The 12,841-nt window shown below is 31.1% G+C and overlaps 2 protein-coding genes across 3 annotated transcripts; both read right to left on the reverse strand.

Moving 5' to 3' along the window:
• Nucleotides 1-609: 609 nt before the first annotated feature.
• On the reverse strand, nt 610-5,399 carry LOC134264283 (serine protease inhibitor dipetalogastin-like; the record flags this gene model as incomplete). Its single annotated transcript, XM_062746586.1, has 4 exons — nt 5,243-5,399; nt 4,581-4,738; nt 3,989-4,102; nt 610-729 (listed from the first exon to the last, which is right to left on the reverse strand). Coding segments are annotated over exons 2-4 (383 nt in total), but the record flags the coding sequence as incomplete, so codon positions are not given.
• Nucleotides 5,400-7,018: 1,619 nt separating this feature from the next.
• Nucleotides 7,019-10,775, reverse strand: LOC134264265 (serine protease inhibitor dipetalogastin-like). 2 transcript variants are annotated; one of them, XM_062746560.1, is made up of 6 exons: nt 9,531-10,775; nt 8,982-9,132; nt 8,688-8,801; nt 8,082-8,204; nt 7,600-7,725; nt 7,019-7,284 (listed from the first exon to the last, which is right to left on the reverse strand). In XM_062746560.1, the coding sequence occupies exons 2-6, from the start codon at nt 9,128-9,130 to the stop codon at nt 7,251-7,253; spliced, it is 546 nt and encodes a 181-aa protein (XP_062602544.1). In that variant the 5' UTR covers nt 9,131-9,132; nt 9,531-10,775; the 3' UTR covers nt 7,019-7,250. The 2 variants fall into 2 exon arrangements, with proteins under 2 accessions (XP_062602544.1, XP_062602543.1); XM_062746559.1 differs by having other exon boundaries at nt 8,982-10,775.
• Nucleotides 10,776-12,841: the final 2,066 nt, after the last annotated feature.

Genomic DNA, 12,841 nt, shown 5'->3' on the forward strand with positions numbered 1-12,841 from the left:
TTAAATTAATGCTAAATTAAATATATAGTTATATATTTATTCAGTATATTAATTTGATTCTAGTATCATGAGTATGCCTTGGTTATAGTTTTACCGTACTTCAATATTCTCCATTATTCATACAGTTAACTTTAAAAGGCTTAAATATTTAAAATGCAACCAATTCTTTACAAACGTTAAACATACCATGACAAAATAAATTGTTTCTGGTTACACATGTTTACATTATTTGAATATGCCGCTTCATCTGCCATCTAGTGACGGGAAAAAATATTAAATTTTATTTTATTATTGACCAATCAGAACTTACCTTTATATTCAGTGCGTATAAACCGGAAGTCAGGCAGTCTAGCGAAATTCTTAGGCACTTGGAGGTGTAAAAACATCTTTTTCTTCGAAGGAACGGCATTGGAGCGGAACGAAACAGTACATACATTCAAAGTAAGTTATTAGTGAACGATTAATCGCGCCAAGTCTTCTGAGAAAGGCCTAAAATACCCCAAACCCGAATTTGCCTCAAAAAGAGTGTCCTACCCTTCTTTTTTTATACATACACATACTATATATTTACATTAACTTCCAGTGCCCGTGATATACCCCGACACTTACGCTGCTTGCGCACCACAAGCGTTCCCGTAAGTGACTCCGTCAACACCACACACCGGTGTATAGTCGGCCGTACACACCACGGGACGTGGACACTCACCTCTACTTGCGACTCGAACACCTCTGAAAAACAATAGAGCTGTCTGCATACATATATAAACAACCGCACATATATCTCATCTATCGGTGGTCTGCCTTGGTTTAAATAAAATATCGTATCCAGAGCATGCTCTTGAATATCGAATTACTTGTAAGATGATATCATCATATGCAGGCGATAGCGAAATATTATTACTTATAGTCTGTCCCACCAAGTTACTGTAAGCACTTTTCGCATAAAATCTCAAAATATATAAATACCTTGGCTTTCAACCCAGTTCCGATCAATAGATCATTTTTTTTCCAACCTTCCACCGTTTATCCGAACCCTCGAGGTCAACCAGTGTATACACACGGCGGCAAATTCAAAGTCTACGGAGATTTAACATTGTCAAAATGGCCACCACTTCGGAAGGGGATCATCCATTGTTCGTAATTTTCCGTACGTCGTCGTCAGTAAGGAAATGACGTCACACACGTTCGGGAGTGCTCTATGGTTATCGACGTCCGAAAAACCTATAACGCCCGAGACTTCCAAGTATATATTATACTACAAGAAATATTACTTTTTCAACAAACTTTCATACCCAGACTGAGACCCAAGGGACCAAAGATTCATAAAAGGGTTAGTCACTGCATAAAGGCAAAGAGGTATGACTCAATTCACACATAACATTTCGATAGAATAATCGAGGCTAGGCTACTGCAAATTTAGCTCAAGTAAAATTGGTTTTATAATTTATAGCCAACACGTAACATTAGAGATCAATCAAAGTAACATCACTAGGATTGAGATTTTTAAAAATTATAATTGCTGCCTTACCTTAACGTTTCACCTTAGCTTTCCTTATAAATCCAACTCCTTTACGTTTGTTAAAAAAATGTAACACACGGTCAAAATAAGTCATATTATCGTTTTTATGTCACAGTATGTGAACAAGTGATGTCCTCACATGCACATGCCACAGTATTTCTTGACTTTGTTATACTTCCAACTCTTTGAACACATAAATCCTTCGTTGATATTTTATTTTTAATCTCGGTGCAAAACAACGTTTGTTGTCTGCATCAATTAAACTACGTCACCAATGAATTTTGACCTTGCCCTTCCAAACCTTCCTGTAAATTGTAATGTATCGGTGTTAGGTAAATTCAGACCCAGGATATACATTTTTGTTTACCTTAAATATAACAGAATACCAAAATTTAAAATATTCCTATACACATAAAATTAAAATACATAACGCAAGTGTGAAGGATTATGATTTTTTAAAATATATTATAATTTTTTTCCTTTCTCTATTTCAATAAAACAATTTAACAGAAAGCCTTTTAATTTTTATGAGTTTTCAGAACAAAAATTTTCATTGCAGGAATCTGAATAGCTGCCTGGTGCAACTACAAGATAGAAAACACAAACATGTACATTATACATATTAAGCCATAAGTACCTGCAGATACATATATATTGAAGGTATGAAATAATGCAGGTTTCTTGAGTTTGATTTTTGAGTCCCAGCATTTTTTTTTTCCTTTTGTATTTGTAAATTTTCAAAGTAAGTTTATTCATTGACAGTTCCCTAGTACGCAAACATGCATATATGCCTATATCATATACCTAGTAGTGTATCAGCTCTGATACAGATGTTTTGGACTAGGTGAGACAGTGCCTTGTAAGGCCAAAAAAATAATTATCTTGTTTCCTGCTACCAGCATGAAAAAAAATTGGGTAGGTAGGCAGGAAAATTATTTTATTTTTTAATTTCTTTTTATTTTCGATATGAACTAATACAAAACCAAATTAAACATGCCATAGACCAATATATTCATTACAAATTAAAATTTGTCTTTTGATGCATGACTCAAGTGGTATGTTATGAAAGTCTATATTTAAAACATATACATGTAGTATCATAAAATATCACTTGAATATACATTATTTTTTCCAGTTTTGGGACATGAAATTACAGAAATTCCAGATTTTTTCCGAAACCTAAAAAACTTTAGGGTCAGGTGCAAGGTAACAGGAAACAAGACTATTATTTTTTTGGGCCTAAGTAGAGCTGTCTCGCCCTCGAGGCTGAGATATCTCTGTGTTCTTTTATAATCATAGAAACACCCCTTAACATTTTTCACACATGGGCTTACATACAGACCGTTACAAAACACTAACGGTAAACCATTGAGCACTAACAACAAGAGAGACTAATGTCAGCAATATCACGCGTTTTGAAATATATATATATTCTTAGCATTTGTAGACACTTCTTTCTTGTGTGTATATAAGCTAGTAAAACAACAACAGCTGCAAAAAAAAAACCCCATAGAATAAATAAACAACTTACGTTTAAAACACTGGGCCTGGCGAGCTTGCATCATCATGTCAACAGCCATTATCCACAAGTTGTACTTCGTTAGATTCGGATTATTTTCTCGTAGTTTATAATTAAATTTGTTAAATGCTGTTAAAATTTATTTTAATTCAAAGTAAATGTTAAATTATCAATAAAAGCAATTTATATTAATTCCTTTAATTTTTAACGATTTTTTGGAAATTTACTTTGCAAAGAACGACCGCTCCCTTCGAAAACTGGTTCCCGGCCCCGTAATCTAGACGCTAATGGACGAGTTTACCATGTTAAATCCCCGTAGACTTTGAATTTGCCGCCGTGTGTTTACACTGGTTGACCTCGAGGGTTCGGATAAATGGAGGAAGGTTGGAAAAAAAATGATCTATCAATCGGAACTGGGTTGAAGGCCAAGGTATTTATATATTTTGAGATACTATGCGAAAAGTGCTTACAGTAACTTGGTGGGACAGACTATAAATAAGGATAGTTGACGATAGACACTCTGATCATAATTTGTTACACAATTTAGTTCTTAGCTGGTCATTTCCTCTGAGGACAACAAAACATTTTTTTAATTATTAAACAGAAATGTTTAAAAGTTATGCCCAATTTCCATACATTTGGAAGGAATATGCTTTAAGATTAATGAATCTATAGTGGTGTGAATGTCACATCAACCCAATGTACTAGACACTGAGTTCCTTTATGAACTTTGCACGAAAAACAATTTAATATGAATTTAGTATACTAGATATTGTCTTATATGAATCTTCACTGAGGTCCATGGTTACTCTTTTTGGTAGAAACTTTCTAAGATTTTTAAACTTTTCTCCATTGTATTTAATAATCATATATAACTTATATTGTAAAAGCATCACCTCAAAGATTTGAATTTTTTGCAAATCGAACTAGATCATAAATGTAAGACTTACTTGCAAAAGGCCATACATTTGTTTCCATAAGACTTGCCATCAACGCCACAGACAGGGTTGTAGTTTTTCTTACATTTACAGCAGGAATCCGAATCAGCGGCAGCCTGGGCACCTCTGTAAGATATAGTCGATATATACCGGTATATATATTACACAAAGATATATATATTGTATATGCATGAAATCTACTGCATGGTTTGTTTTAATATTTTTTTTTCATTCATAAACATTTATATTAAAAGTAATTATTGCAATTGGCTTGTTTTGTTTTTAGATTTATTCATGAAAAAAACGATATTTTCACAAAAAAATGTTCCATGTGCGTAAAATATTTGAGCAGATTATTGCAACTATTTTATACTCTGGTGTACTGTATATATTTCCCCTAAATCCATTCAAGAATTGAAATGATCAAAAGGCATTTTAAGTTTTTAACAAGTCTGCTCCGCTATTTATATTACATATGTATTTAAAATACCTTCTTTTTTTTTTTACACTTTCAAGAGTTCTAGCACTCTCAAAACCCTCTTTCTAAAATATATTTTCAAAATTCTTTTCCTGAAATATAGTCTAATAATAGAATTATACTTACTCGCATTTCATTAAACAATCATTAGCATAGATGAAGCCATCATCACCACACACTGGGTTTAAAATCTTTGGACAGGGACAGCTAGGGGGACTCCTGGCCAGGGAGGCTACTAATACAGACGAACACACCAACAAACCAGACAGAAACATTTTCCAGGACTGAAAAAGATTATGGAGGAGAAAAAAAAATTATAGTTTAGTACACTGTCTTGATTTATTAAGAAAGACGATATGTTTCTCCTAAAGCACAGATGATTTTTTTCCCCTTCAAATTTCAAATGCCTCTCTCATTAAAGAAATGATTTTTACATCTTTAAATATATATATTGTTTGCGATGGATTTTTTTTGTTTCTAAATCGTCGATTTATCTCAAATAAAGAATAAGTACCCGAATTAGGTACTTATGTAGAATATTATCTACATTTTTCTAAATCTTCATATCTAATATTATCTACATCTACTTTTTAAAAAATAACTTTTAATATATAACATCTGCATTTTCCTAAAGCTTAATATAAATAATTAATATTAATATCATCTTATGTACAATTGTATATAAAACATATTTTATTTTTTATCATAGAGAATTTTGAAACACTACTGGGGGAGGCGGAGAAATCCACGTGAACGCTCCATTTTAGCGAGGTAAAAACCATACTCACTTTGATGTTGATAATCCTCGTCCAACGTAACTTTTTCAATATGTGAGGAAAGTTGCTATATTCAGATTTATATTGCGTTCCGATGTAAATTTATTTGTAATTGATAACCATCTAATACAACATGTGTTAATTTTAATGATCATTAGTGTATCATCCGCAATTTGACCCCAGGTAGCCAGGGGACAAACAAACAGCTGTCGTCAAGTATCTGTTTGTAAATTCTGGAACAAATATGACAAATGGATAGAATAATATTAGCAACCTTGATATATTCATTTAGTTTCAGGACTTTTAAAAAGAATAGGCTTTAACCATTTTAACTTCTAGTATAAGAAAAATTTACACTTTTTAAATTTTTTTCCCTTGCATAGAATAAACAGTAGAAATAAAATGGATAAGAATAATTCGTATTCAAGTAACATTGAAAGGATGAGCAAAACGTTTCATATTTAAAAAATAAAGATAGATTTAAAATTATTTTTGAATTGAATTTCAGTGAATATATAAAAGTAAAGATAAAAGGGAATGAAAAATAAAACCCGTAAATTGTGAAATTTCGTAATAAGTATGAATTCTAGCATTACTTAAAACCATGCATATACATGTATATGGACAAATTTCTACTACATTTTTTTTTTAGCTTTTTTTTTGTAACCCATGTCCATTTGTTCATTAGATTTACTTGCAAATTAAAGCTACATTCATCGTGTTTTAAAAAAAAGTTTTGTTCTGGTATTTATTTATCCATTGACAATTAAAAAAATATTCCTTTTTTGTCATGAAGTGTACGTTAATTTGTTTATTCTATTCGATTATTTACGTGAACCTCTGTCAAAATTTATCATTATAATGGTTCATAATTTTTTCTTCTGTTTCATGCCTGCCTGATTTTGAATTCATTTTACATCTTAAACTTCATAAATAAAAAGCGTGAAAAATTTTTTCAAGAATAATATTAATTTCTTAATAATCTTGTGTTTGGAGGGTTATTCACCGATTGAGCAGAAGTTCAAGTTCCTCAAGGTTTTATAATGAAAATGTAAATGTTCCCCCTCAAGTCAAAATTCCATAAAATATAAAAATGGTTTGAATTAACAGCTGCATTTATATTCAATTTTGTTCTTACTCTCAAATATCCAAAAAGAACTTTCCATAAAATTCATACCCTTTTCCTTTCTATAGTTTCAATAGGGTATGTTCTAGAAATAAAACGGTATTTGGTAAATTGGAGTGCCTAGACCTACAAAAATTCAATAAACTTTTTATAAATGCTAAAAATTTCCAACTTTCATTATACTTTGATTAAATAAAATTTTCTCAAGTAGGCATTATTGTTTTTAAACAAATAAGCTTATGTTTTTAAGAATATGATCCATAAACTCAAAAAAAAATTCTTTTTATGTTTTTAAGTTAACTTTATTTAAAAGTTAAAAAAAAAAAATAAAATTTATACCTTTAAATCAATGAAAATAAATATGCTTGATCCTCCTCAAGATTTTTTTTTTAAGATTTAAGAAGGTAGAGGTGTACGAAATGCGTACATTCAGGTACAAACTGTGTGCTTGCAGAAACAAATACGGAAAATTAACAACTGTTCTTGGTGAGTGTACATTTAAAGAGAAATATAAAAATTGTAGCAATTATTCATATAAAAGGATTTTTTTTAAAAAGTTCCTCCGATTACCCAGATTATCTAAAATAAATTTTTGAACACTATTCCAAGCTTTGAAGATTCGGATCTTTCGAAAAATAAAACTTTAAAAAGTATATGTCTGAATATGTTTTATTTTTCAGGAACACACTGGTATTTTGTCAGTGGAAAAGCTGCCAATACGATGCATAATATGATTCCGATGTGATTCCGACTTCAAATATAGAAAGTCGAGCGCTTATTCGTCGGATTGCTTTTTAGCCAGTCTGAATCAGAAACAAGCGCCCAGCACTCTGATACACTAGTCATTGGAATAAGTAGCTGGATTGAAAACAGACATCCACACAACAATGTTTATCAACATTTTCCAATTTTGACCACATAAATTTCACTGAAATAAAAAAAGTCATAATCTGAACTGAGTAATAGTATTTGTTTAGGCAATAATAATTTTTGTAAAATTCTTGAAAACAAAAGAACTCGATCTGAAGTGGTGTTTAAAATTTACATTCATATCACATAGAAATGCTATGGAAATGCTATATATTAAAGGTAATTTATCTTGTTTACCAAATATTGTACTTTCATTTAGAATTAAAGACTTTTTTTCATTTCTATTCAAATAAGGAAATTAAACTACGATGTTTGTCAACAATGATTAACAAGAAGTGTCGACAAGAAATCTTGAAAAATGACAGATACTCACTTCACACAGTCAGCAAGACAGAGATTCTGATAGGTTCTTCCATCACTTCCGCAGACTGGTCTGTAGTCATGAGGAGAACAAAAACATTGTCTTGGGCACTCCCCATCAGAAGCAATCCGAACATCCCTATACAAACACAATAAAATTTCGTATTAAAATGTATTTTATGAATGTATTCTTGATTAAATTTAGGTAAAACGGTTATTTTGAAAAACAATTTGAAAAAATAAATCTCATAAATTGAAACTTCGAATACTGTGAAATCACGAAATTCCAAGGGGTTTAATTTTCGTTGTTTTCGAGGCATGCATGTAAAATTTCATATATGCATCACTACTTAACATTTTCCGACCACGAAATAAAATCTCCCAAAACCAATATTTTTTCCCAAACCTCGAGAATTTGAACCAACCAAAATTTGTTATATTACAGTATTGAAATATTTCAGAAAATAAAGACGAGAAAAGTAAAAATTCTCTTACCCTGCTTTACAAAGGTTTCCATAGGTCATCCCGTCCACTCCACAAACAGGTTCGTAGACGTCTGAACATGGCGACGGAGTGGGGACACGTGGGCATTCTCCCTTCCTTACAATCCGAATACCTCTGTAAAGATATCAAATTGATTTATCTTTTATTATGATAATAAAATTCCAATTTAAGAAAATGTTATAACTTAAATGTTGAAAACCTCTTTTTTTATTTTGATAACATTTTGTTTTCAGAAATTGAAGAGAAATGACCAAATCAAAATAATACCCTTTACAAGATATTAAATCGATTGTGTTATTTTGAATTTTTTATATGTGTTAAAAGCACATATGAAAAATTGGATCAAAAATAAAAATTAACATTTTCTCCTAAATTCTTTCGGTACATCTATCGTTTTTACAATCTTGGTAAAGAAAAATATTGTTGAAAGATGAAAACGCCTATCATGAAAATGTTAAACTTACTGAATACGCGTTTGTGTCGCAAATAATCTTGTTTGAATTACATTGATACTTTGATTGGTAAGCAGTGTTATATATAAACGTCTATCTTTTTGATAATTTGTTTTTAATTTTGACTATCATTCATTAACTTTACCTGCATGTCGCCATGCATTCATTTCCATACGATCTACCATTAATACCACATACAGGATTATAATTCAAATCACATGAGCAGCAGGACAATGGATTATCTGCAGCCGTTACACCCCTGGAATATTCAACAGTTAAAATTTCAAACCTCACGAAAGCAAGAGTAGCTCATCTTACAATTTAACTTTTACTCATGTTCTTTGAAATTTTGAATTTTTTGAACGACTAAAACATTGAAATTCTTTGAAGAAAGGAAATGTAAGGGTTTCATTATTTTTGACTGGATTGAGTTACTCACGCGCATTCCATGATGCATGAATTGTTGTATGTGACGCCGTCCTCTCCACATATTGGTTCCACAGTCTCTGTACAAATGCAGGGAACATTTCTAGCCAGGATAACGGACACAACTGACGAACAAACCATCAAAAGTGTGACATCCATCATATCTGAGAACATTAAAAGAAAATACATTTTAAATATGTTTTTCCCTCTATTAGTGTAATTTGCAAAACGATTTCCGCTTCAATAGATAAGTATTTTTTAAATTCAATTTCATCTTTCGTTTCTGAGTTCTCTTAACTCTTCCACACAAATTTCTGATTTTAATGACATTTATTAGTTTACGAATGGGTTGACGTTTAATATATGTCCGTTAAAGAATGAATAGTTAAACTCACAGTTTACAAACAAACTGTAACTGAAAATTGATTTACAAAATACTTCTCCACATCACAAAAGAATTTTGTAATTTTTTTTGGATGCTCTGCTTTTATTATCTTCATGAAAAAAAATTCAGGAAAAGAGGTACACTGTACTCTAAATTGATAAATGATATTTTACTTACGGTTGCAGAAAATCTTTGACTTTCCTCCGACGTAAACCTCTTATTTTTCGTTTATATGAAGCTCAAAGAAATAACACGTAATTTATAACCGTAAAACAATTTGTCCCTCAAAAAGAAGAAATATGCATGGCACTTATTAAGTAATTCAAATTCGGTTGATGACCCCAAGAACACTACAAAAACAATCATAAAACATCGATGGAACTTCTAAATAAACTTGTTTTGGTTGCAATATACAAATTTCACATTGTTTGTGTTTCATTGCTGACAATTGTTTGCCAAAATATCAAATAAATTTAAATGAAGAATTACGCGCCTTGTTATATTAGTATTAATGTACTTATGTCTTTAAAGATGTTAGAATGCCCCTTTGGTATTTGATTGAAATAACAACATATTTCTTGTTTAGCAAACAGAAAAAAGTTAATAATGATATCATAATTAATTTAAACAATACCTCTGAATAAATTCGTTGCTAAACTACATTGCACAGAGAGTGCCAGCTGCTTCCATTCGAGGTCTTAAAACGTCATTAAACGTGCGGTATCCTTATCTTATCTGTTGTATGTACAATACACCAAATTGATATGTTTATCTGATGGAATAAATATCTATAATTTCATCATTCAAATTAAAGATGAATCATGCATAAATGTTTTCTGCCTTTGATTATAATTGTCAATGTGAATTATATGGAGGTAACGAACAGTATTCAAGCTCAAAGGACCAACAATACAAAATAGGAGCAGAGCAAACACGGACCTCCGACACATCAGAGGTGGGATTAGGTGTCATGGAGAAGTGAGCACCCCCTGCCGACCGGTCACACCCGCCGTGTGCTGCTTGTCATATGATCGAGAGAAAAAACCCGGGAAAATCCGTCGACAATTCAGTGTGTAAATAATAGTCTAACAATTATTTTTGAAATTGTTATTCGGCATTTGACTTATTGATAAATTGTATTTGCTGACAAAGTCATTCATATCGACCATAAAACGTACGAAATGATTACTTTAAACGATACTGCTGATATTCTTTTTTCATCAATTTGTTAAAAATTTACCTCATTTTAGAAATTGAACGCATATATACGCAGAGCATGCTCTTGTGTATCGAATCAACTGAGAGATATAAACCCAGTATGCAGGTGATAAAGGTTTATTGTTGCATAAGTAATGAAGATAACGGTTGAAAATTGAAAGTCATCACATTTATCATAATGCTTAGTTGTGAGATTATCATTGATTTTTTTTTTCAATTTAAATATCCAAATATGAAACAGAAGTGACAGACTCTGTGGTATCTTTTATTTCAACCTCACCGCGGAATATATCGTATCGAAATAAGAATGGAAATATAATTATTTTAACTGAAAAAAAACGTCGTCAATATAATTTTATCTAAATGTCGAGTTGAACCAAAGCAAGTGTTTTCTTCTTTTGGCTTATAAGATTTTGGACAAATTCTGCTTTATATGAATACAAAAATAGGTCTGTTAATAACTGCGCAGTTAGTGCCCTTGGGATTACAATAGATTGTTGGAAGACATGGTCTCCAAAAACCACATAAATATTGTCAATCAGAAACTCAAGCATCTTTTTAATGTCAACTTTCTAGTACTTGTGTGTACAATCAGAATGTTTTTTTTAAAAATAATTTTGCAAATGACCAATGACAAGATAAGTAAATATACGTTCCACTTTTATTGAAAAAGCAGCTAATAATGATATCAAAAGCCTGGACTTTAATTTATCGCGGGGAATGGTTGTGTATAAAGTTGAAAAGTCAAAAATTTTAAGCTATTAATTTTGGTAGAATCTTGTGATATCAAAATTTCCAGAAGTTCTTGGAATTCTTAAGTATCCATATCTGATTTACACCACTTCTCCAATAAATTGTTGCACAGAACTCTTGAAGTTTCTCCTTCACTACTGTAATATCTTACTGGGGAGTAAAAAAAAGACTTGGTTGAACATTTACTGGAATCCGCTATGTATCTTGCTTGTAGGATTTTTATGAAGTTTCGAAATTCAATATAGACATGGTCAATAAAATCAATAAAATTCTTTTTGGTAGTTTGGAATATTAAAAATATTCAAAACTGACATATGATTTTGAAGGATTTCTACCTTAGAAAGGGAACAATAAGTATAAGATGGACTTCCTTTTGTAGTATTAAATCCAAGTTTCACCAAAATACATTTTATATAATAAGCCTTACAAACAAAGACAATGTTGTTACCTGCTTTGTCAGAATACAGAAGGATGGATGATTTTCATATTGATTTTCGTATTGCCCCTCAATCTTTAATTCAGCGATTGTTGACATACATATGATACATTTGATTCATTCTAATAAAGTGTCAACGTCTTCTTTTCCATATCTGGCCCATCGAATGGTGTAATCTCCTACAGAATCCATAATATTCTCTATATTTTGACCTTTTAAAATTAGTGATCTAAGGTCCTGATTATTAAGTATATTTACATGTACTTAACCAGTAATAATTTGTCCAGCAGGACTGTTTGGTAGATTTTTGTTTGTCTTATTATGGTGTCTTAATATGGTGAAGATCTCTTCACGCAATCGTTTTGGTATAAACCAATGACAAGTAAATTTCCCACTTCCATTTTTATTAAATAAAGCAGCCGTCCATGTTATCAATAGGCACATCAAAGGTCATACGTCCATGCAGTCGTTACTCTGCGCCAAAAACAGAAAATACTTCATTTTGGTGTACTTCTCAAATATTTTAGTATTTTCATCTTCTTTACTCATGTTACTTGCAAGCCCCTCCTTTGAAAGTTGTAAAACTGAACTTCAACATTATCCTTTTGTCATGTGTTCATCTTTTTTTTACATATACATTAATCTTAATGTTCTTTCTATATGTTTCTGATGGAAATGATGTACTATGTTTAGAGCAACATTTTTAAGCCATCCACGCTTTACATCGATCTGTTTTACAATCACGGTACGCATTTTCTTTGAAAAAGAAAACAAATTAATTTAACTTAAACAAATTAGTAAAGATTAATAGTATGCTAGAACAAACTGATATTGTTATTGTATACACTTCTTATCTGTGGAAAAAAATTCAAATCAGTTTCTCTTTACAACAGAAATAGATGTGTAACAGGCTTTCTCATAAGGGTAAAAAATAATTCCTGCAGTTCAGGTTCTCATAGTTATAACAGTATCTGATGTTGAATGTAAATGTTTTAACAAAGTCCTGTTAATATCAACAAACAAAGGATAAATATTTAGAAAACAAACATATTCCATTTATCATATTATTAATGAATTTACC

This window comes from Saccostrea cucullata, unplaced genomic scaffold (genome assembly GCF_032062105.1).
Source record: "Saccostrea cucullata isolate Sc308-1 unplaced genomic scaffold, CSIRO_AGI_Scuc_v1 ctg1197, whole genome shotgun sequence".
NCBI lineage: Eukaryota > Metazoa > Mollusca > Bivalvia > Ostreida > Ostreidae > Saccostrea > Saccostrea cuccullata.